General features: G+C 42.3%; 2 protein-coding genes across 2 annotated transcripts; both read left to right on the top strand.

Annotated features, from left to right (window-relative positions):
- Window positions 1–874: 874 nt before the first annotated feature.
- On the top strand, window positions 875–12,940 carry LOC119209248 (von Willebrand factor A domain-containing protein 5A-like). The gene is made up of 18 exons (XM_062561062.1): window positions 875–1,000; window positions 1,244–1,319; window positions 4,952–5,154; window positions 5,229–5,451; window positions 5,559–5,728; window positions 5,820–5,934; window positions 6,011–6,159; window positions 6,244–6,332; window positions 6,470–6,614; window positions 6,974–7,053; window positions 7,141–7,255; window positions 7,337–7,495; window positions 7,585–7,688; window positions 8,970–9,190; window positions 9,344–9,388; window positions 9,594–9,638; window positions 11,351–11,395; window positions 12,862–12,940. The coding sequence occupies exons 2-18, from the start codon at window positions 1,274–1,276 to the stop codon at window positions 12,909–12,911; spliced, it is 2,004 nt and encodes a 667-aa protein (XP_062417046.1). The 5' UTR covers window positions 875–1,000; window positions 1,244–1,273; the 3' UTR covers window positions 12,912–12,940.
- A 1,926-nt stretch (window positions 12,941–14,866) lies between these two features.
- LOC119209262 (von Willebrand factor A domain-containing protein 5A-like) lies at window positions 14,867–23,716 on the top strand. Its single transcript, XM_062561063.1, has 9 exons — window positions 14,867–14,909; window positions 16,385–16,426; window positions 16,632–16,676; window positions 22,037–22,078; window positions 22,313–22,357; window positions 22,574–22,591; window positions 23,011–23,159; window positions 23,280–23,403; window positions 23,506–23,716. The coding sequence occupies exons 1-9, from the start codon at window positions 14,870–14,872 to the stop codon at window positions 23,583–23,585; spliced, it is 585 nt and encodes a 194-aa protein (XP_062417047.1). The 5' UTR covers window positions 14,867–14,869; the 3' UTR covers window positions 23,586–23,716.
- Window positions 23,717–24,495: the final 779 nt, after the last annotated feature.

Below are 24,495 nucleotides of genomic sequence, written 5' to 3'. Positions count from 1 at the left end.
AGAAGGCCTTCAGTTGCCAGCCAACGCTAGCGACAGTGTCAAACTTGTAAATCTTGTAAAAGAAGGAGGTGAATTATTGAGGGGGGGGGGTCAGTTGTAGTCCTCTTTTGTGTCTTGGGTTTAGTTCTGGTATGTTTCTCAACAAAATAAGCCATTTGAAGGTGGTTGATGTATTTAAACAGTGAGGGAGAAACAAAAGGGACGAGAGCAAACCGTTTTGATGCAGAGACGGTTGTGAGTGAACAGAATCACGACATGATGGAATCAGGGGAGGATGGTTAAAGCTACATTAAGACATGTGACTTAAGAGCAGGGGGACTTCAGGAGGGAGTTTTACTGTTGGACGTGTTTTTTACTGGGAGCAGCTGCAGGAGAGGTTAGTGAATGTTTCCTGTTCACCTGCTGTAAGATAACCCAGTTCTCTTCAAACCTGGATCTGCATCAGTTACGAAGCTGAGCTCTAAAGAGAGTCGTGAAGTTATACGCCAGTTTATATCTACAGACTCTGGCCAGGAAATAGGATCTTTTTCGGGAAATCAGTCACTGCAGGTTCTCATGACATTTAGTTTCACCACGAAAACCTCTTAGTATGCAAAAGCATGAACTTGTTTATCGACCACATCCTCCCCCAGTGGAGGCGACTGATGATGCAACCGGCCACTGTCTTGTACAAACATTGTCTTCAAATTCATCAAATGGGACCAAAATTCTCAATAATATACTTTACATATATGTACGCTCAAACTGCTTATCAATCAGACTGCACATGGGCACAATGCGCGAAACCGTCCTGAAAGAAAGATATATATTTTTTTTGGTAACTATAATTATTATTGCAAGAAAAGAAAAAACACGTAACAGGTGTACCGTGCACATTTGAGTGTGTGGCTCCATGCCGAGCGGAATTCCCCAGCTTGTGGGTGATGGCGCAACTCCAATCAGAAGGCTTCCGTGTTGGATATCCGGACGCTCACTGCAGCATACGGCACTGACTTCAGAGGTAGGCCACTGATATTGTTTAAATTATAATTTGTTTGTAGTCAGGTGAAACAAAACGACGATTTACAAACGCACGTTTTACGCAGTCTCCATTTTCAGTAATTAATAATATACATGAATTCCTCGCGAGAGATTTATAAAAAGCAAACCCACGGGGTTAAAAGACTAAATAATTAATCTTGAGGCATCTGCCGGCATAACAGAGTTAAATTTATGTTGCCGTTATTTTTTTTTTTTTTTACAGCTATAGCTTCCTGTTACCTGTTGAACGGGCATGATGGTGAACCGCTGTGGTCTGTTCGGTGCAAATGAGGAACCAGGTACAGAGTTGTTATAAAGCATGAATATAACCAATTCATTAACAATGTGCAAGAATGATTGTCCTGTGTGTGTGTTACTATTTTGGCCTGCACTGTAAAAGATTTTTTTTTTAAATTTATGGTGGAAATCCCAACAGTAACAGACTGTTAAATTGAAATCGGTTAAATTCAGTTTATTTGACAGTGAAACACCGTAGTTATATATGGCAGCACAGAAAGTTATTTGGGCATTTATAAAATTGTAATAAATACATTGTATCACTGTTAATTGTACTAGAAATTGTGCGGATAACAGAAATGCACCGTAATATGGAAATCATTTAATATTGTGATTTTTAGCATGAATTACTTACTATTTACTATATTTTGTTAGTGTTATACGGACCGTCGTGCACTGTAAGAAAAATCTGGTGAAATACTGGCAGCTGTGGTTTCCAGAACTTGTTTTTTTACAGTGTGTGCATATTTATCCAGGTAAAGGTTTTTGCAGGAAGGGTTTATAAAAAACCTTAACACTGAATATACAAGGCACCAGTGGCAGCTTATGGATTTAATTTCCTGTTTCACTACACATTCCACTATAATTCAATGCAAAAAATGTATCTAACGCACATTTTACTTCATAGTTAAATACGTAACATTTATTCCAACAGTTTAAAATTGTACTGACATCTTATTCATACAATTCAGTATTTAAATGAATATATATACATATACACACACATACATACATATATAAAATAATATTCAATTTATTATATTACCACCATATCGTAACTATTAAAATATAAATATATTATAATAATTACATTATATTAAAGGATAAATATATTACAATATAAATATATTTATACAAAATCTAATTGAACATGTATTTATATATATTGAGATGCATTTGTAACCCCCCCCCCTGCAGCTGTCGCTTAGAGACTGCAGAATATAGAGGAATATTCTAATTCAATCCAGGTTCGATGAGGAGACGGATAAATAATTGAATTGTCTGACCTTTGCACAGACAAGAAATGTCCAGCCCGAATCACGCTTAACACAACAGGCTTATTTAGAACACAATAAGACAAACAACGCGGCAACAAATGGAGAATTCCACACAAAGTGGCCAAGCTGGTAATATAAAGAATATAAAAACTTGACTTGAGAATGACCTAAATGTCCTTAAAATGTCCTGCCACCCCTCTATGCACAACCAAAGTCCAGTGTAATGGACTGCAAGCGAACTGTGACGTTGGACATGAAGGTTCTCGTGTTGGATGGATGAAATGGATGAAGATGTGGTGAGGGGTGGCAGACAGGGTGGATGGACGGTACTTCCGGTTGCGATGACGAAGCTATCCAAAATAAAAACACCCAGGACATAACATGCTCAAAGTTCTTATCTTCTTTCACGAAATGCAGTTTTTGAATGGCTCATACTTCAACGTTTATTTTAAGGTTGTCAACTTTTATTAATCATATCTTTCTGCTGACTCCTACGTAACCGAAACACAGTCGACAGGAAAAACAAAGCTCGTCTATCAAGAGACAGATGATCACTGAAATAAATCGCAGCTGATGGAAAAACAAAGATTGAGTATTAAAGAAAGATGGACTCCTTTTCTGTTTAAAAAGGGGATATGTGAAAACCTAACGACTTCACATATGAACAGTAACATCTTTTCAACGCCGGGTTAAACACCTAGCCCCACAAAATGTCACACAATTATTTATTTTGGATGAAATATCCCTGTTTTAATCCACGTCCTTGTTGTGTGTCCTCACCGCGGTCCTGTTTGCATCGCGGCTGGCAGGGCCGGCGCTAGCCATTTGGGTGCCCTAAGCACAAATGCTTGGTGGTGCCCCCCCCAACCAACGAACCAACCAACCAACCACCACCACCAAAGGAATAACGACCATTCAGAATGTCTTAGTTAGGTTCTCTTTATTCCCCAAATAACTTCTAAACATAAATAATTTACATAAACAAACATGAAAAGAAATAAATTATATAAAAGATAAAATTATAAATTATAAATACCAAATACCACCACAATTACTAAAAACACAGATTTGGAAGTGAACATTGTAAACGCAGAAAGAATTCAAGTATATAACCGTGTAAGTAATAATGTGCACATTTCTTCAGTAAATAATATACATAAGTACAAATAATAATAATAAAGTGCAAACTGCACAGTAGAATTTACTTTACCATCTCTATAAAAGAGACCATTCTGCTATCCGATAGAACAATATTACAAACATTTTCACTACCATCAGTTGTCAAAGGCCCTACAGAGGCACACGCCTGCATTTCCTAGCTGCAAAATCAGCTCTCAGGTCATATGACAGTTTCTGAGCCACGTCCCATTGATGCTGATGACAGCCAGACCACTTAAACGTTCTTGCCCCATTGATGAGCGCAGGTACGTTTTGATTAGTTTGAGCTTTGAAAAGCTTCGCTCAGCAGAGGCAACTGTGACAGGGCGAGTCAGTGCAATACAAAGAGCAAACCACAGATTGGGATATGCCTCTTGAAGCCGATTGTTATGCAAAAACGTAAATGATAACGTAAAAAACAAATGATAACAAAAACGGTAACCGGCCCGCGGACGAGTACTGAATACGGCGATCCGTGCGGACATTATGAGCGCGAGTACATGTGGGCAGCCGGCCGCCCGGTGACCGCTAGCAACGGTCCTCACGAGACAAAGTTTGGGGACCCCTGATTTAAAACATTGTCTTAGCTGAGAGCGACGCGCGAGCAACATCCCGCTGTCTCTTTTTTCCGCCCCCGACTCTTGATGCCTTTTCGAAGCCGTTTCAAAGCTGTCTGTCACATTTGAGATTTGAGGCATAATGGAACAAACCACTGGGAGGTGGGGGGGTGAGGGGGGGCCGCACAGGAGGTTCCCCTTTTTCTCCACTAATTTGGTCTAGGCCTATTACTTTTTGACTTTGTATTGATTTTGCATATTAGCATGCTTTAGACATATTTTATTTGTTATTTATACTAGTAGCCTACTGTGATGATTTTTCCCGTCCCAGATTTTTTGGTGCCCCCCCAGGCACTTGGTGCCCTACGCGCAGCGCGTGATGTGCGTGTGCGGAGCGCCGGCACTGGCGGCTGGGTAGCAGAGTTTATCGCTGCGGTCAACCAGCCTCCACCGTCAAAAGCCCGCACGTTATCTCACGGTGCGCATGTATACTAGAGATTACGGTAGTGGCGCTAACCGTGCGTGTCCGAGACCGAGCCCAGCTGAGGCATGCAGACATGCAGGGATGACGTGCAGAAAATTATATATTTTGCGCAGATATCTTAATTTACAAACACTTCTGGGTATATTCCATGCTTCAAAAACACAAATAGACACATCTGTTTCTAAAATATATTTTTAATATAATAAAAAAACACTTATTATATATACAAATATTTGTGGCTCAAGGTGGGGCACGCCCCATGGCCCTCTGTGGACCAGCCGTGACTGCAAGATACACTTTTATTCTGAAGGTGAATAATACAATTCAGGGACTCTAATTAAATGCATCGTCCGTTTGTAAATATAATCACCAACAAAAGAAAAAATAAGTTTTCCTACAGTCTGTGTTCACTGTGTTTCCATCTGCTGCTCGGTCAGTTCCTCTGAAGAGCGTGGAGGTGGAGCTGGAGGTCAGGGACCATGTGGCTACAGTGGTCTCCACTCTGAACTACCAGAACCAGGAGGACAAACCCCTGGAGGCCGTCTTTGTCTTCCCTCTGCCTGGAGATGCTGCCGTCTGTCATTTCAGCGCTAAGGTCGGACAGACGGAGATTGTGGGGGAGGTGAAGGAGAAACAGGAGGTGAGCTGCACAGCAAAGACCTTCTCTCAAAGGAGCTGTGACACAGTGTTTCATTCGTGCGTTGTGTGTTTCAGGCCCGTGAGGAGTATGACGACGCTCTGAGCTCCGGTCAGCAGGCCTTCCTGTTGGAGGAGAGCGAGCAGAGTCCAGATATATTCTCCCTGAGTGTGGGCACTCTACCTCCAGGAGAGAGTGCCTCCATCAGGCTGGAGTACGTCACTGAGCTGGCTGTGCAGGCCGATGAAGGGCTGAGGTTTCTCCTGCCTGCTGTGCTCAACCCTCGCTACCAACCGCAGGGTAGGAAAAGCAGCCAGCAGCTTCTTCAGGAGCCCTCAAGCTTCAACTTGCAGCACGACTTCATGTTGTCTTGTGCTTCATATCTGACCGGTTTACCTCATTGACAGGGAGCGTTCGCAGGGTCAACGTCCAGGTGACCTCTGTTCCAGCCTCTCTGGTGCCCTACACTCTGTCCTTCTCTGCCCGAGTGTCCTCTCCTCGTCCCGTCTCTAAAGTAGAGTCCAGCTCTCCCCTGGACCCTCTGCAGTACCTCAACACAGAGCAAACCCAGGCCACGGTAGGTAGAGTGCTGCTGATGAATGTTTCTCATCACGGAGAAGAAGAGATGTTTTGGTGATGACTTTAGATGTTTGTCTGGTGCACTGCAGGTCAAGTTGGCTGCAGGACACAAGTTTGACAGAGATGTTGAACTGCTGATTTATTACAAAGACGCCCACCAGCCCTCTGCTGTGGTGGAGGCAGGACGGGCCTCTTCACAGCCTGGTGGGTTTACATTTGAACTGATAATGTATAGAGTTATAATATGTTAGGATGAATGATCATGTTCTCTGTGTTCCAGGCTCTCTGATGGGTGATCCAGTAGTGATGCTGAGCCTTTACCCAGAGTTCCCCCAAGCTGTGATGTCCTCAATGGCTTCATGTGGAGAGTTTGTCTTCTTATTGGATCGATCTGGCAGTATGGGAGGAGAACGTATAAAGAATGCCAGGGTACTAATTATGTGATATTCCTCTCATGAACACATTCATAGTGTCTCTCACACAGTGACCTTCACCTTATTCTCCTCCCTTAAGGACACTCTGCTGCTCCTGTTGAAGAGCGTACCGCTCGGCTGCTATTTCAACATCTACAGTTTCGGGTCCACCTTTGAACACATCTTCCCGTGAGTCACTTAGTCCAACAAGTGTGATTATAACCAATGACTATATTTAGTTTTCATAGTAAAGACATCCTCATGTTAAAGGATTGTGGTTGTAGACCATCTGCATCCTGTAAGGTTTGTGTGTTTTCTGGTTGCAGTAAGAGTGAAGAGTACAACCAGAAGACCATGGAAGAGGCTCTGAAGAAAGTGGAAAAGATGGAGGCTGATCTTGGAGGAACTGAGATCCTTAAGCCACTCAAACACATTTACAGACAGCCCTCCATTCCAAGTCAACCTCGACAAGTAACACACACACACACACACACACACACACACACACACACACACACACACACACACACACACACACACACACACACACACACACACACACACACACACACACACACACACACACAGACACACTTGAACACTTGAACTGGTTGTGAAAGTATATTCTGTAGCTAATAGAACCATCCAGTTCAGTCAGAACCTGCTACTGTTTGTTCTTTTAATACATTCATTCTTGCTGCACCTTGTTCTTTAGAATTTTCCATGCAATGCCTTTTTTCACCAAAACAACAATCAAACACGTCTATTTGAGAAATATTTTGAATACTCAACGTTTTGTTGTGTAACTTTGTGTAAACTCTCCTCCGCAGGTATTTGTCTTTACTGACGGAGAGGTGGGGAACACAAAAGAAGTCATTAATCTGGTGAAGCAGAATTCAGCTTCCCACAGGTCAAAGATCAAGAAAAATCAACACAATTGCTAAAATAAGTGCCATGTTTAAGTGCTGTGTGTAAAAACCAACCCACTGTGTTGTAGGTGCTTCTCTTTTGGGATTGGGGAAGGGGCCAGTTCTGCTCTCATCAACGGGTTGGCCAAAGAAGGAGGAGGCCACGCTCAGTTCATCACAGGGACCGACAGGATGCAACCCAAAGTAACACACCGCTGCCTTTCCTTCCATGAAAAGTCCAATTACCACCAAGACATGATTACTTAAATTGTTCTTACTCACCAGGTGATGCAGTCAATGCGGTTCGCTCTGCAACCGTCTGTGGTGGACGTCTCAGTCAAGTGGGACCTGCCGAGCGGAGTCTCTGTCACCGCTCTCTCTCCACCGATCGCAGCACTTTTCCAGGGTCAAAGGTCACTGGTTTACGCCCAGTTCACTGGACAGGTAGGAGCGGCACCATCTGTAGCGAGAGTAGATTCCTCCGCTCAGCGATGATGGAAGAAATGGTTTGTGACACTGTGACGTTTCCACAGAGTTCGGAGGCGTCAGAGGGCTGTGTGACGGTGGCGTATAGCCTGGCAGGTCATCCCTCTCAGACCCAGCTCCACTTCAGTCTCAAGCCTGCAAAGGACTCTGGGTAAAGCAGCACGGTTATGCATTGGGTCCTGTCCTTACAAATGTTGTGCTTAGGTTATTGCAAATATTTGTTAAATTTCATTATTTAGATCAAATAAAATAGTTTCGACTCTATTCTACTCTGGATTGGCCCACGGTGTGAGGCGCTAGGCGGGTGTGCGGATACTCACGTCCCCGACTAAGTGCTGCTACACTGGAGTTTACCCAGGTGGACAAAAAGGGTTGCCTCCCTATGCCTTCGGAATGTTGGGGGGAAAATTCTGACAGCAGCTTGGTCGGCACCAAAGTGTTTCTGGAAGACCATCCGGCACCTCAGGAGGGGGAAACGGGGATCATCCAAGCTGTGCACAGTAAGGAAAGGGCCCTGATGACCGCAACTGATGAGGTTATTGGGCGGTGGAAGGAGCTCTTTGAGGAACTCCTGAATCCAACTACTACACCCTCTTTGGTCGAAGCGGAGCTGGATGGGGAGGAGGGATCATCGTCATTTTGCCTGGTGAAAGTCACTGATGTAGTCGAACAACTCTGCAGTGGCAAAGCCTCAGGGATTGATGAGATCCGTCCAGAGATACTGAAAGCAATGGTCGTTGGGGGGCTGTATTTAACGGTACGCCTCTTCAATATTGCGTGGTCTGGGACAGTGCCTAAAGAGTGGCAGACCAGGGTGGTGGTACCTCTCTTCAAAAAGGGGGGACCATTTATAATAAAAGCCCAGAGCCAGATGGATATTAATGAATTTGATAAAACAGCACCTCTAAATCTGAGGCCATGGTGCTCAGCAGGAAACCGATGGATTAGTCATGAAGGACAGGTCATGACCAATAGGACTAGGTCAAGGGTACAATCTGGCAAAATGGGTTTGCTCCTTTCCATTTAAAGGAACCAGTTGAGGGGGTTTGAGGTGTTCCAGGCATGGCCAGCTAGGAAGAGGCCCCCGGGGACGACCCAGGACCAGGTGGAGAGATTATATCTCTACACTGACCTGGGAACGCCTTGGGATCCCCCAGTTCGAAGTGGTCGATGTGGCCTGGGAAAGTTTGGGGTCCCCTGCTGGAACTGTTGCCCCCTGGTGACATGAACCTGGATAAGTGGCTGGAGATGCACTGACGCATTAAAGGTCTGCTCAGCGGTGGCTGACACACACAATGTGGAAAGTGGCCTTCAATGTAATCATTTAGTCAAGAATCCCTTTCTACTTTTCACTTCTGGACAAACAGGAATCCTACAATAAATAATCAGTATGTGTATTATGATTTTCTACATCTGTGTTTTGTCTCTGCAGACTAACGATCCACAGGTTGGCCGCTCGGACCTTGATCCGCTCGCTGGAGATGGAGGAGAGCGAGCGTGGAGGACAGGAAGAAGCAGGAGGGAAGAAGAAGGTGGTGGAGCTCAGCGTCCAATCAGGAGTGAGCAGTGCCTTCACCGCCTTCATCGCTGTCAATAAATCCAACAGCGAAGCTATTCAAGGACCTCTGGTGCGCCGAATGGTTCCAGCACCCAGTGAGTGATTTCTATAGATATTACAAAAGTACAGTTTCCCTCTACTTTATGAGGTGCTAGCTGACCATGAATGAAAATGTATGTACATAATGTTTTATTAGTTATTGTCTCTCATCTTATCACTTACAATTTCTATCTTTTTTAATCTCAAAGGGATGATGGCGAGGCGCTGCATGGCTCGGCCCCGTTCAATGATGAGTAAGTAAAACCTGTCTTAATGTTCTATGATGAAGTAAAACTCAACCATTCTGAATCAGGCGCATACTTGTGTATTTATACACACTTTTGAGATATCTTGAACTATTTTCATATCAGGTCCAAATCCATCAGTTTTGTTGTTTTTGGTTTAGTTATTAGCGTGTCTCATGTCTTCACCTCACGCTGTGTTTTTATGATCTCAAAGGTCCGATGTCTTGTGATATGGCGCTGCAACCGCTGGGGTCAAATAGTAAGTATACATCTAAAAGTGTATTCTTATAGACTAAATGGATGTAAACAAAACAAAAGTCTGCTTCGTCCTAAATGTTCGACCGTCCTGACCTATTTCTCTCTTTTTAACCTCAAAGACGAATATAAATATTGATCAATAATGATAATGAGTCAAAGGGATGCTCTGTCATAATAAATAAGAGTGTGTCATCTTTTTTAAGCCATAGTAAGGGAGGTGGGGGCTCAAAGTTATTCTGTAAGGGGAGAAAAAAGCCACCTGCCTCGGCGATGACACACAATATGTCTACTGGTTGGCTCAATGAAAAGTCTGCTGGGTGTAGAGACTATTTTCCTCTGCCACATCATACTGGTGTCACTATAACAGCGTTTACTGGGTGATAAGTTTATCAAACCAAAAATGGCATTTTTGACATTTTTTACCATGGACTGTAATTCCGAGAAAAGAGAAATATTCAACGGCTGGGGTCCGTTTCAAGAAGCGGGTTCAGTGTAAACTCAGAGTTCGTTAAATTAAATCCCTCCCAAAACTTCTCAAGTTGCAAAGAAACAAGACAAAGCTAACAGGCCTCAAGAAATAGGCCATAACGCATCCTTCTCGGACTCTCACGCCGAGGCTAGTGGAATGGCAGCCAAAACAGCAAATGCCTCTCTCCATGCACAAGCCCCTGGGTGATGTCATCCAAAGCTTTTTAAGGGGCCGGCTGTGATGGCACATCCAATCCGGATGGACCATCAATGAAGCCTTCTGCTGGGCTGTCTGCAAAACACGGAAAGACACAAGTACACACAGGCCACCAACAAAGGTCAGGGACGCAACAGCTGGTATCCGCACATTAAATTAGATCATATTTCTAAATGACCACGTTAGATTTGTGCCAAAGGCGTTTAATGGTTACGTTCCCCCAGCAGAGCAATGTGTGGACCAGTGTTTATCATGACTTCATGGAATATTGTGTTCATCTACTGTTGATTGTTGAAAAATGTTAAAACACAGCCATCAGGGGAATTAGCAGGACGTTGAAAAAGATCAAAATAAAAACGATGTGTATGCATTTAGCCGATATTTAGCGAGGGTCAGGAAACGCAAACAAAACAAACACCCCATCCCATTCGGGATGGACCCTCAATCAAGCCTTCTGCTGGGCTGTCTGCGAAACACTGAGAGACAAATATACACAGGCCACCAACAAAGGTCAGGGACGTTACAATTGTAGTAATCTCCCAATCCAGTAGTTTTGTTGATATTTTTGGTTTAGTAAATAGCGTGTCTCATGTCTCGACCTCACGCTGTGTTTTTATTATCTTACACCAGTGTCACTGTTGGTGATTTACATTTACTTTTCTTTGTACTCTGCTTTCTTTGTTTCTACTGAAGTGGTTAACACATTGAGATGGTCCAAATCTTACAATTTCTGTTCCTTCATTATTACCCTTCCTTGTATAAATCTCTTTTTCAACCTATAGTAAGGGCGGTTTCCTATTGTAATATGCCCCGTTCAATGATGAGTAAGTAAAACCTGTCTTAATGTTCTATGATGAAGTAAAACTCAACCATTCTGAATCAGGCGCATACTTGTGTATTTATACACACTTTTGAGATATCTTGAATTATTTTCATACAGGTCCAAATCCATCAGTTTTGTTGTTTTTGGTTTAGTTATTAGCGTGTCTCATGTCTTCACCTCACGCTGTGTTTTTATGATCTCAAAGGTCCGATGTCTGGTTATATGGCGCAGCAACAGCAGATGTCTCCTAGTAAGTATACATCTAAAAGTGTATTCTTATAGACTAAATGGATGTAAACAAAACAAAAGTCTGCTTCGTCCTAAATGTTCGACCGTCCTGACCTATATCTCTCTTTTTAACCTCAAAGACGAATATAAATATTGATCAATAATGATAATGAGTCAAAGGGATGCTCTGTCATAATAAATAAGAGTGTGTCATCTTTTTTAAGCCATAGTAAGGGAGGTGGGGGCTCAAAGTTATTCTGTAAGGGGAGAAAAAAGCCACCTGCCTCGGCGATGACACACAATATGTCTACTGGTTGGCTCAATGAAAAGTCTGCTGGGTGTAGAGACTATTTTCCTCTGCCACATCATACTGGTGTCACTATAACAGCGTTTACTGGGTGATAAGTTTATCAAACCAAAAATGGCATTTTTGACATTTTTTACCATGGACTGTAATTCCGAGAAAAGAGAAATATTCAACGGCTGGGGTCCGTTTCAAGAAGCGGGTTCAGTGTAAACTCAGAGTTCGTTAAATTAAATCCCTCCCAAAACTTCTCAAGTTGCAAAGAAACAAGACAAAGCTAACAGGCCTCAAGAAATAGGCCATAACGCATCCTTCTCGGACTCTCACGCCGAGGCTAGTGGAATGGCAGCCAAAACAGCAAATGCCTCTCTCCATGCACAAGCCCCTGGGTGATGTCATCCAAAGCTTTTTAAGGGGCCGGCTGTGATGGCACATCCAATCCGGATGGACCATCAATGAAGCCTTCTGCTGGGCTGTCTGCAAAACACGGAAAGACACAAGTACACACAGGCCACCAACAAAGGTCAGGGACGCAACAGCTGGTATCTGCACATTAAATTAGATCATATTTCTAAATGACCACGTTAGATTTGTGCCAAAGGCGTTTAATGGTTACGTTCCCCCAGCAGAGCAATGTGTGGACCAGTGTTTATCATGACTTCATGGAATATTGTGTTCATCTACTGTTGATTGTTGAAAAATGTTAAAACACGGCCATCAGGGGAATTAGCAGGACGTTGAAAATGATCAAAATAAAAACGATGTGTATGCATTTAGCCGATATTTAGCGAGGGTCAGGAAACGCAAACAAAACAAACACCCCATCCCATTCGGGATGGACTTTCAATCAAGCCTTCTGCTGGGCTGTCTGCGAAACACTGAGAGACAAATATACACAGGCCACCAACAAAGGTCAGGGACGTTACAATTGTAGTAATCTCCCAATCCAGTAGTTTTGTTGATATTTTTGGTTTAGTAAATAGCGTGTCTCATGTCTCGACCTCACGCTGTGTTTTTATTATCTTACACCAGTGTCACTGTTGGTGATTTACATTTACTTTTCTTTGTACTCTGCTTTCTTTGTTTCTACTGAAGTGGTTAACACATTGAGATGGTCCAAATCTTACAATTTCTGTTCCTTCATTATTACCCTTCCTTGTATAAATCTCTTTTTCAACCTATAGTAAGGGCGGTTTCCTATTGTAATGTGCCCCGTTCAATGATGAGTAAGTAAAACCTGTCTTAATGTTCTATGATGAAGTAAAACTCAACCATTCTGAATCAGGCGCATACTTGTGTATTTATACACACTTTTGAGATATCTTGAATTATTTTCATACAGGTCCAAATCCATCAGTTTTGTTGTTTTTGGTTTAGTTATTAGCGTGTCTCATGTCTTTACCTCACGCTGTGTTTTTATGATCTCAAAGGTCCGATGTCTGGTTATATGGCGCAGCAACAGCAGATGTCTCCTAGTAAGTATACATCTAAAAGTGTATTCTTATAGACTAAATGGATGTAAACAAAACAAAAGTCTGCTTCGTCCTAAATGAGCGACCGTCCTGACCTATTTCTCTCTTTTTAACCTCAAAGACGAATATAAATATTGATCAATAATGATAATGAGTCAAAGGGATGCTCTGTCATAATAAATAAGAGTGTGTCATCTTTTTTAAGCCATAGTAAGGGAGGTGGGGGCTCAAAGTTATTCTGTAAGGGGAGAAAAAAGCCACCTGCCTCGGCGATGACACACAATATGTCTGCTGGTTGGCTCAATGAAAAGTCTGCTGGGTGTAGAGACTATTTTCCTCTGCCACATCATACTGGTGTCACTATAACAGCGTTTACTGGGTGATAAGTTTATCAAACCAAAAATGGCATTTTTGACATTTTTTACCATGGACTGTAATTCCGAGAAAAGAGAAATATTCAACGGCTGGGGTCCGTTTCAAGAAGCGGGTTCAGTGTAAACTCAGAGTTCGTTAAATTAAATCCCTCCCAAAACTTCTCAAGTTGCAAAGAAACAAGACAAAGCTAACAGGCCTCAAGAAATAGGCCATAACGCATCCTTCTCGGACTCTCACGCCGAGGCTAGTGGAATGGCAGCCAAAACAGCAAATGCCTCTCTCCATGCACAAGCCCCTGGGTGATGTCATCCAAAGCTTTTTAAGGGGCCGGCTGTGATGGCACATCCAATCCGGATGGACCATCAATGAAGCCTTCTGCTGGGCTGTCTGCAAAACACGGAAAGACACAAGTACACACAGGCCACCAACAAAGGTCAGGGACGCAACAGCTGGTATCTGCACATTAAATTAGATCATATTTCTAAATGACCACGTTAGATTTGTGCCAAAGGCGTTTAATGGTTACGTTCCCCCAGCAGAGCAATGTGTGGACCAGTGTTTATCATGACTTCATGGAATATTGTGTTCATCTACTGTTGATTGTTGAAAAATGTTAAAACACGGCCATCAGGGGAATTAGCAGGACGTTGAAAATGATCAAAATAAAAACGATGTGTATGCATTTAGCCGATATTTAGCGAGGGTCAGGAAACGCAAACAAAACAAACACCCCATCCCATTCGGGATGGACCCTCAATCAAGCCTTCTGCTGGGCTGTCTGCGAAACACTGAGAGACAAATATACACAGGCCACCAACAAAGGTCAGGGACGTTACAATTGTAGTAATCTCCCAATCCAGTAGTTTTGTTGATATTTTTGGTTTAGTAAATAGCGTGTCTCATGTCTCGACCTCACGCTGTGTTTTTATTATCTTACACCAGTGTCACTGTTGGTGATTTACATTTACTTTTCTTTGTACTCTGCTTTCTTTGTTTCTACTGAAGTGGTTAACACATTGAGATGGTCCAAATCTTACAATTTCTGTTCCTTCATTATTACCCTTCCTTGTATAAATCTCTTTTTCAACCTATAGTAAGGGCGGTTTCCTATTGTAATGTGCCCCGTTCAATGATGAGTAAGTAAAACCTGTCTTAATGTTCTATGATGAAGTAAAACTCAACCATTCTGAATCAGGCGCATACTTGTGTATTTATACACACTTTTGAGATATCTTGAATTATTTTCATACAGGTCCAAATCCATCAGTTTTGTTGTTTTTGGTTTAGTTATTAGCGTGTCTCATGTCTTTACCTCACGCTGTGTTTTTATGATCTCAAAGGTCCGATGTCTGGTTATATGGCGCAGCAACAGCAGATGTCTCCTAGTAAGTATACATCTAAAAGTGTATTCTTATAGACTAAATGGATGTAAACAAAACAAAAGTCTGCTTCGTCCTAAATGTTCGACCGTCCTGACCTATTTCTCTCTTTTTAACCTCAAAGACGAATATAAATATTGATCAATAATGATAATGAGTCAAAGGGATGCTCTGTCATAATAAATAAGAGTGTGTCATCTTTTTTAAGCCATAGTAAGGGAGGTGGGGGCTCAAAGTTATTCTGTAAGGGGAGAAAAAAGCCACCTGCCTCGGCGATGACACACAATATGTCTGCTGGTTGGCTCAATGAAAAGTCTGCTGGGTGTAGAGACTATTTTCCTCTGCCACATCATACTGGTGTCACTATAACAGCGTTTACTGGGTGATAAGTTTATCAAACCAAAAATGGCATTTTTGACATTTTTTACCATGGACTGTAATTCCGAGAAAAGAGAAATATTCAACGGCTGGGGTCTGTTTCAAGAAGCGGGTTCAGTGTAAACTCAGAGTTCGTTAAATTAAATCCCTCCCAAAACTTCTCAAGTTGCAAAGAAACAAGACAAAGCTAACAGGCCTCAAGAAATAGGCCATAACGCATCCTTCTCGGACTCTCACGCCGAGGCTAGTGGAATGGCAGCCAAAACAGCAAATGCCTCTCTCCATGCACAAGCCCCTGGGTGATGTCATCCAAAGCTTTTTAAGGGGCCGGCTGTGATGGCACATCCAATCCGGATGGACCATCAATGAAGCCTTCTGCTGGGCTGTCTGCAAAACACGGAAAGACACAAGTACACACAGGCCACCAACAAAGGTCAGGGACGCAACAGCTGGTATCCGCACATTAAATTAGATCATATTTCTAAATGACCACGTTAGATTTGTGCCAAAGGCATTTAATGGTTACGTTCCCCCAGCAGAGCAATGTGTGGACCAGTGTTTATCATGACTTCATGGAATATTGTGTTCATCTACTGTTGATTGTTGAAAAATGTTAAAACACGGCCATCAGGGGAATTAGCAGGACGTTGAAAATGATCAAAATAAAAACGATGTGTATGCATTTAGCCGATATTTAGCGAGGGTCAGGAAACGCAAACAAAACAAACAAAACAAACACCCCATCCCATTCGGGATGGACCCTCAATCAAGCCTTCTGCTGGGCTGTCTGCGAAACACTGAGAGACAAATATACACAGGCCACCAACAAAGGTCAGGGACGTTACAATTGTAGTAATCTCCCAATCCAGTAGTTTTGTTGATATTTTTGGTTTAGTAAATAGCATGTCTCATGTCTCGACCTCACGCTGTGTTTTTATTATCTTACACCAGTGTCACTGTTGGTGATTTACATTTACTTTTCTTTGTACTCTGCTTTCTTTGTTTCTACTGAAGTGGTTAACACATTGAGATGGTCCAAATCTTACAATTTCTGTTCCTTCATTATTACCCTTCCTTGTATAAATCTCTTTTTCATCCTATAGTAAGGGCGGTTTCCTATTGTAATGGGCCCCGTTCAATGATGAGTAAGTAAAACCTGTCTTAATGTTCTATGATGAAGTAAAACTCAACCATTCTGAATCAGGCGCATAATTGTGTATTTATACACACTTTTGAGATATCTTGAATTATTTTCATACCAGGTCCAAATCCATCAGTTTTGTTGTTTTTGGTTTAGTTATCAGCGTGTCTCATGTCTTCACCTCACGCTGTGTTTTTATGATCTCAAAGGTCCGATGTCTGGTTATATGGCGCAGCAACAGCAGATGTCTCCTAGTAAGTATACATCTAAAAGTGTATTCTTATAGACTAAATTCAATTCAATTCAATTCAATTCAATTCATTTTATTTTGTATAGCCCAAAATCGCAAATTACAAATTTGCCTCAGAGGGCTTTACAGTCTGTACACATGCAACATCCTCTGTCCCGAAACCCTCACATCGGCACAGGAAAAACTCCCCAAAATATGAAAAAACCCTTCAATGGGAAAAAAGGGAAGAAACCTTAGGGAGAACGTCAGAGGAGGGATCCCTCTCCCGGGATGGACACACTGCAATGGATGTCATGTGTACAGAATCAACAATGTAAAAGATGTACAATACATTCAATTTCTCTAACAGAGATGATACAAGTAGTTGCAAGTAGCAGAAGAGGTGTACGGCAGGACCACTGCAGGGACAACCTCCATCAGATCGAACCACCATCCACAGAGGCTTCTGTGGGGAGGGAGAGCAGAAAGATGTTGGTTTATGATGACAGTAATATGAATCATATTTAAAGTAATGGTGATGGCAGCAGCAGGTGTCAGCAGAGCCATGAGCCAGGAGTCAGAACCGGGGTCCGCACGAAACTATGATCCACGGAGACCTGCTAGGCGAGAAAGCATAAAAAACTCCCGGAAAGAAGCTTAATTAGTGATGTACATTAATAAAACATGGATGATTGTGGGAGGAGAGAGTGAGAGTGAAAGAGGGGCTCGGTGTGTCCTAAGAACTTCCCCGGCAGTCTAAGCCTAGAGCAGCTTAACTAAGGGCTGGTCCAGGCTAACCTGAGCCAGCCCTAACTATAAGCAATATCAAAGAGGAACGTATTAAGCTTTATCTTAAATGAACTGACCGAGTCTGCCCCCCGGACTGAAAGTGGAAGCTGGTTCCACAAAAGAGGAGCTTGATAACTGAAGGCTCTGGCCCCCATCCTACTTTTTAAAACTCTAGGAACCACAAGTAGCCCAGCATCTACGGAGCGTAGATGCCTTGTAGGGCAATACGGTGTAACAAGCTCTTTAAGATAAGACGGTGCCTCACCAGCAAGTGCCTTGTAGGTGAGGAAAAGTACCTTAAATTCTATTCTTGATTTAACAGGAAGCCAGTGCAGAGAAGTTAATACAGGAGTTATATGATCCCATTTCTTAGTTCTTGTTAGTACACGTGCTGCAGCATTCTGAATCAGTTGGAGAGGTTTAAGCGATTTACAAGAGCAGCCTGATAACAAAGAATTAATCTAGTCTAGAAGTAACAAATGCATGAACTAGTTTTTCTGCATCACTTTGAGACAGGAAGTTCCTGATTTTCGATATATTCCGTAGATGAAAAAAGGCAGTCCTTGAAGTCTTCTTTATTTGAGAGTAGAAGGACATATCCTGGTCGAAGAGAACTCCAAGATTTCTGACGGTGCTGTTGGATACCAGAGCAATTCCATCCATAGAGACTGTATCACGTGACAGCTGACTTCGAAGGCGCTCTGGGCCTATCATGATAACTTCCGTTTTTTCCGAGTTTAACATCAGGAAGTTGCAGGTCATCCAAGTTTTAAACGTCGCCCAAAGGAAGCATGTACAGGGTAAATAGAATCGGTCCAAGCACAGAACCTTGTGGGACTCCGTGACCAACATTCGTGGTCCTCGATGATTCACCGTTCACAAACACAAACTGGGATCGATCCGATAAATAAGATTTAAACCAGCTGAGTGCAGTTCCTTTGATGCCAATCAAGTGTTCCAGTCTCTGCAGCAGGATACGGTGATCGATGGTGTCAAATGCAGCACTGAGGTCCAGCAATACAAGAAAAGATACAAGTCCTTGGTCCGATGCAAGTAGAAGATCATTTGTAATTTTCACCAGTGCCGTTTCTGTGCTGTGATGCATTCGAAATCCTGACTGGAAATCCTCGAACAAAGCATTGTTTTGTAGAAAGTCACATAATTGATTCGCGACAGATTTCTCCAGGATCTTAGCGAGGAAGGGAAGATTAGAGATGGGTCTGTAGTTAGCCAACACCTCTGGAGCTAGGGTAGGTTTCTTCAGAAGAGGTTTAATTACAGCTACCTTGAAGGACTGTGGTACGTGTCCTGTCAACAAAGACAGATTCATAATATCCAGTAGGGATGTGCTAATTAACGGAAAAACTTCCTTAAGCAGCTTAGTTGGAATCGGATCCAGGAGACAAGTGGAAGAGTTGGATTTCAAAATTGTAGAAGTCAGTTGATCAAGGTTGATGGGAGAGAAACCATCCAAGTAGGTATCAGGGCCCACGGCTGCATCCAAGGATCCTACATCCGCGGACGGGTTGGCTCCGGTTGGGGGTAGTAGACCATCAATTTTCTCTTTGATAGTCAGAATCTTATTATTGAAGAAGTTCATAAAGTCGTTACTACTGAGGTCCACAGGAATACACGGCTCGACAATGCTGTGACTCTCTGTCAGTCTGGCTACAGTGCTGAAGAGAAACCTGGAGTTGTTTTTATTTTTCTCGATTAATGATGAGTAATAAGATGCTCTTGCGTTACGGAGAGCCTTCTTATATGTTTTAACGCTGTCTTGCCAAGTTAGCCTAGATCCTTCTGATTTGGTGGAACGCCATAACCGCTCAAGTTTCCGCACAGTTTGCTTTAGGTTCCGGGTTTGAGAGTTATACCAAGGGGCGGACTTCATTCTTGTTGCCATTCTTCTTTTGAGGGGAGCAATACCGTCCAGCGCCATTCTCAAAGAGCCTGTGGCAGTATCGACAAGATGGTCGATTTGTGACGGACTGAAGTTTTCACAGGAGTCTTCTGATATCTTGAGACAGGACACTGAACAACTTCCTGATGTTAAACTCGGAAAAAACGGAAGTTATCATGATAGGCCCAGAGCGCCTTCGAAGTCAGCTGTCACGTGATACAGTCTCTATGGATGGAATTGCTCTGGTATCCAACAGCACCGTCAGAAATCTTGGAGTTCTCTTCGACCAGGATATGTCCTTCAACTCTCATATAAAGAAGACTTCAAGGACTGCCTTTTTTCATCTACGGAATATATCAAAAATCAGGAACTTCCTGTCTCAAAGTGATGCAGAAAAACTAGTTCATGCATTTGTTACTTCTAGACTGGATTACTGTAATTCTTTGTTATCAGGCTGCTCTTGTAAATCGCTTAAACCTCTCCAACTGATTCAGAATGCTGCAGCACGTGTATTAACAAGAACTAAGAAATGGGATCATATAACTCCTGTATTAACTTCTCTGCACTGGCTTCCTGTTAAATCAAGAATAGAATTTAAGGTACTTCTCCTCACCTACAAGGCACTTGCTGGTGAGGCACCGTCTTATCTTAAAGAGCTTGTTACACCGTATTGTCCTACAAGGCATCTACGCTCCATAGATGCTGGGCTACTTGTGGTTCCTAGAGTTTTAAAAAGTAGGATGGGGGCCAGAGCCTTCAGTTATCAAGCTCCTCTTTTGTGGAACCAGCTTCCACTTTCAGTCCGGGGGGCAGACTCGGTCAGTTCATTTAAGATAAAGCTTAAAACGTTCCTCTTTGATATTGCTTATAGTTAGGGCTGGCTCAGGTTAGCCTGGACCAGCCCTTAGTTAAGCTGCTCTAGGCTTAGACTGCCGGGGGACTTCTTAGGACACACCGAGCCCCTCTCTCACTCTCACTCTCTCCTCCCACAATCATCCATGCTTTATTAATGTACATCACTAATTAAGCTTCTTTCCGGGAGTTTTTTGTGCTTTCTCGCCTAGCAGGTCTCCGTGGATCATAGTTTCGTGCGGACCCCGGTTCTGACTCCTGGCTCATGGCTCTGCTGACACCTGCTGCTGCCATCATCATTACTTTAAATATGATTCATATTACTGTCATCAAAAACCAACATCTTTCTGCTCTCCCTCCCCACAGAAGCCTCTGTGGATGGTGGTTCTATCTGATGGAGGTTGTCCCTGCAGTGGTCCTGCCGTACACCTCTTCTGCTACTTGCAATTACTTGTATCATTTCTGTTAGAGAAATTGAATGTATTGTACATCTTTTACATTGTTGATTCTGTACACATGACATCCATTGCAGTCTGTCCATCCCGGGAGAGGGATCCCTCCTCTGACGTTCTCCCTAAGGTTTCTTCCCTTTTTTCCCCATTGAAGGGTTTTTTCATATTTTGGGGAGTTTTTCCTGTGCCGATGTGAGGGTTTCGGGACAGAGGATGTTGCATGTGTACAGACTGTAAAGCCCTCTGAGGCAAATTTGTAATTTGCGATTTTGGGCTATACAAAATAAAATGAATTGAATTGAATTGAACTTAGAGCAGAGGGAATGGTTTCTTTAAATGAGGCTACAGCGGTATCCGATAAACATCGACTGTAGAAACCCTTGGCAGGAGGAGGAGATTCTGGCAGTAGAAATTCAAAGGTTATCAGACAATGGTCGGACAGGAGAGGGTTCTGTGGAAAGATTGTTAAGTGTTCTATCACAATACCATACACAAGAACCAAGTCGAGGGTGTGGTTAAAACAATGAGTTGGTTTGTTTACAGTCTGACAGAAACCAATTGATTCCAGCAAAGAGAGAAATGAAGTACCAAGGCTGTCGTTATCGACATCCACATGAATGTTAAAGTCACCCACTATAATTACCTTGTCCGTTTTAAGGACCAAACTCGTTAAGAACTGTGAAAATTCACATAAAAATTCAGAATAGGGACCTGGGGCCCTGTACACTATTACAAAGAGAACCGGCTGGATTATTTTCCAGGTTGGTTGTGAAAGACTGAAAGTCAGACTTTCAAATGAGTTATAATCCAGTTTAGGTTTAAGGTTTATTAAAAGGCAGGAGTCATAAATAGCTGCCACTCCACCCCCTCGGCCTGTGCCTCGGGGGATATGAGTATTAACATGACTTGGAGGAGTCGCTTCATTTAAGCTAAAGTACTCCCCATCCGATAGCCATGTTTCAGTAAGACAGAAAATATCAACATGGTTGTCAGATATTAGTTCATTTACTAAAACAGCTTTAGAGCACAGAGATCTAATATTCAAAAGACCCCCTTTAATTCTCCTAGTTTGTTGCACAGTTGTATTGTTACATTTAACTTTGATTAAGTTATTAAATATAACTCCTCGGTTGTTTACCTTTAACTTAAATAACGGTGTCCGTGGGGCAGAAACAGTTTCTATAGAGTTAATTACGCTGAGTGACTGCTCTTTCGCTGTGTTTTTATTATCTTACACCAGTGTCACTGTTGGTGATTTACATTTACTTTTCTTTGTACTCTGCTTTCTTTGTTTCTACTGAAGTGGTTAACACATTGAGATGGTCCAAATCTTACAATTTCTGTTCCTTCATTATTACCCTTCCTTGTATAAATCTCTTTTTCATCCTATAGTAACGCCGGTTCCCTTTTGTAATGTGCCCCGTAATATGAAGAGTAAGTAAAACCTGTCTCAATGTTCTATGATGAAGTACAACTCAACAAATATGAACGCATACCTGTGTATTTCTACACACATTTCTACACTTTTGAGATATTTTGATTTAATTTAACTTTTGGTTGTTAGTCATCGTAATAATGTTCCAATCCAGTAGTTTTGTTGATATTTTTGGTTTAGTTATTAGCGTGGCTCATGTCTTGACCTCACGCTGTGTTTTTATTATGTCAAAGGGCAAAGGGCAGGTGGTATGCCGCAGCTTCCTCAGATGTCTCCTAGTAAGTACACACCTAAAAATCTGAGTGTATGTCTATTAATAGACTAAAATAAATTTAAGTAAAAGACAACACATGTTGTGGATGATTTACATTTTGGTTTCTCTGTCCTGGTTTTCTCCTAAAGTGGTTAACACTTTGAGAAGGTCCTTTTGAGTTCCTTCCCTGTTATTACTGTTGTTGCGTTTTTATAACGTTCCACATCTTTTTTTCTTTAAGGGATGGACCAAACGGTTGGTAAGTAGCCTTATTTAAAATACTTATACTTATTAAGAAAACGTGTACTTTATACACCGTTTCTTAGTTGTTAATGTAATTTTAAACCCAAAACTACACAAATTTGATCATCTTTTATATTATTTATTTATCTTTTATTTTATATTATTCAAACCTTGTATTCATCCAACAATTTGATTAACAACCAAATACTTGCAAAACTAATGGCTTCAGTCATTTGCACTTTGTGTTTAATGATACTACTGGTAAAGATGACAGATTCCATAAAAAGCAACATTATTATATGTATTTCTTTACATTAGTATCAAATAGGAAAATAACAATAAAAAATACTAAACCAAATGAATTACTCTGAATAATTACCAGTGCAATGATCCAGAGGGTTTATTTTTATATTCTCACTCTGCTCTCCTCTTCAGAAAGCTCTCAGCCCAAACAGCCCCCCAGAGACCCTTTGCTGCAGCTGGTCTCCCTGCAGGAGGCGTCTGGCTGCTGGGTGCTGGATCCACATCTGGCTGCTGCACTGGGAAAGACCAGCGAGGAGGTGGAGAAGCCCAAGCCTGCATCGGTGGGTTAATGATGGGACTGTTCAATGTTGCCATTGGTGCTGAATCCTCTCTGTTCTCTTTAACTTTGTTTTCCCCGTTGGGTTCTGATCCATTTTGCATTGTTTGATTTGTTGAATTAGGTGAAGCAGGACGTGTGGGCCACCATTCTGGCTCTGATCTGGCTTCATGGTTTCAAGATGGATGCTCAGGAGGAGTGGGAGCTTCTGGCTATGAAGGCTGTGTCCTGGCTCCGAGCTCAGAAAGGTAAAAAGCACAATATGAAGTGTTGATCTGATGTTTTTAACAGTGACTGCTGTTTACTCGCAGTCTGCTGATGACGTGCTCTGTGTGTTTTGTGTTCTGCAGCTTCAGGGGTGACGGAGTGTGTGGAAGCAGGAAATGCTCTGTTGGGTTGCACCGTGCAGAAAGACGCCGTGGGGCTCTGAGGTGTTCATTGAAGGAGCTTCTCCTGCAGGATTGGTCCCCTCTGGTACACCGAAGGAGATTCACTCCATCATGCAACCATCGACTTAAAATCAAATAAACCAATTTTATGTCAACTTGGGTCTAGAACAACTTTGAGCTTTTGTGGTTTTTATTTCAGTCTTCATTTCTCTTTGATTCGTTTTGCACAACAAACTTTGACATCAGGTTTACATGAACTTTAGCCAACTCTGAATGACATTTCAAATGTTTAGCTGCCTGGAGATGTTTTAGCCACATTGTGCAAGGCTTTAAAACGTCATGCTTCAATCGTGAATTATGTTTTACTAACCTTTGTAATGATTAGAATGATACATATCCCCAATAACTACTGGGTCTGATGGTGGTTCATGCTTTAAAACAAACATTTCACTTGAGTTGATGTCTTGCTCTTGTCCACCACTAATCTGTAATTTCATACAAAATGTAACAAATTGCAGGTGTGTGGCTGTAAGTAGTTGATACTTTATCCAACGCCTAAAGGGCAAAGAGAAGGTTATTTAAAAGCGTGCCGAGAACGAATGAATTTCCTGATTCAACCATTGTTCCCGAGATGCATTTTTACTTTAACCAATTCAACAGCAAGTTGCAGGCGAGAAGTTGAAAGAGAAAATCAAATTATTTTCCTCACAAAGTAACTACAATCCTATTAAATTTGTCACGGTTACTGATACCGGAGAACCCAAATGCACGACTCGTCCACGATGGACAAGACAGGAGGGTTTTAATCAAAGTTCAGGCAGGGTCAAAACCGGGAGATCCGTCGGGAGGCAAACAAGTCCAGAGGGGCAGGCAGGTAATCCACAGACGAGGACAGGCAGGTTCAGAACCAGGATGGCACACAGACAGGCAGACAAATCCAAAACGGGACAG

The sequence above is a fragment of the Pungitius pungitius genome, chromosome 3 (genome assembly GCF_949316345.1).
Source record: "Pungitius pungitius chromosome 3, fPunPun2.1, whole genome shotgun sequence".
Classification (NCBI taxonomy): domain Eukaryota; kingdom Metazoa; phylum Chordata; class Actinopteri; order Perciformes; family Gasterosteidae; genus Pungitius; species Pungitius pungitius.
Note: the sequence above shows the minus strand (reverse complement) of the source record. Positions and strands in the feature narration are given on the sequence as shown.

Excerpts from the sequence above, each read along its gene's own strand:
- LOC119209248 (XM_062561062.1), top strand. The coding sequence starts at position 1,274 with ATGATGGTGAACCGCTGTGGTCTGTTCGGTGCAAATGAGGAACCAG. Across the intron at positions 5,452-5,558 it reads CCCTCGCTACCAACCGCAGG|GGAGCGTTCGCAGGGTCAAC; the intron begins GTAGGAAAAGCA and ends CCTCATTGACAG. Across the intron at positions 5,729-5,819 it reads CAGAGCAAACCCAGGCCACG|GTCAAGTTGGCTGCAGGACA; the intron begins GTAGGTAGAGTG and ends GGTGCACTGCAG.
- LOC119209262 (XM_062561063.1), top strand. The coding sequence starts at position 14,870 with ATGTCTGGTTATATGGCGCAGCAACAGCAGATGTCTCCTA. Across the intron at positions 22,079-22,312 it reads TGTGCCCCGTAATATGAAGA|GGCAAAGGGCAGGTGGTATG; the intron begins GTAAGTAAAACC and ends ATTATGTCAAAG. Across the intron at positions 23,404-23,505 it reads CTGGCTCCGAGCTCAGAAAG|CTTCAGGGGTGACGGAGTGT; the intron begins GTAAAAAGCACA and ends TGTGTTCTGCAG.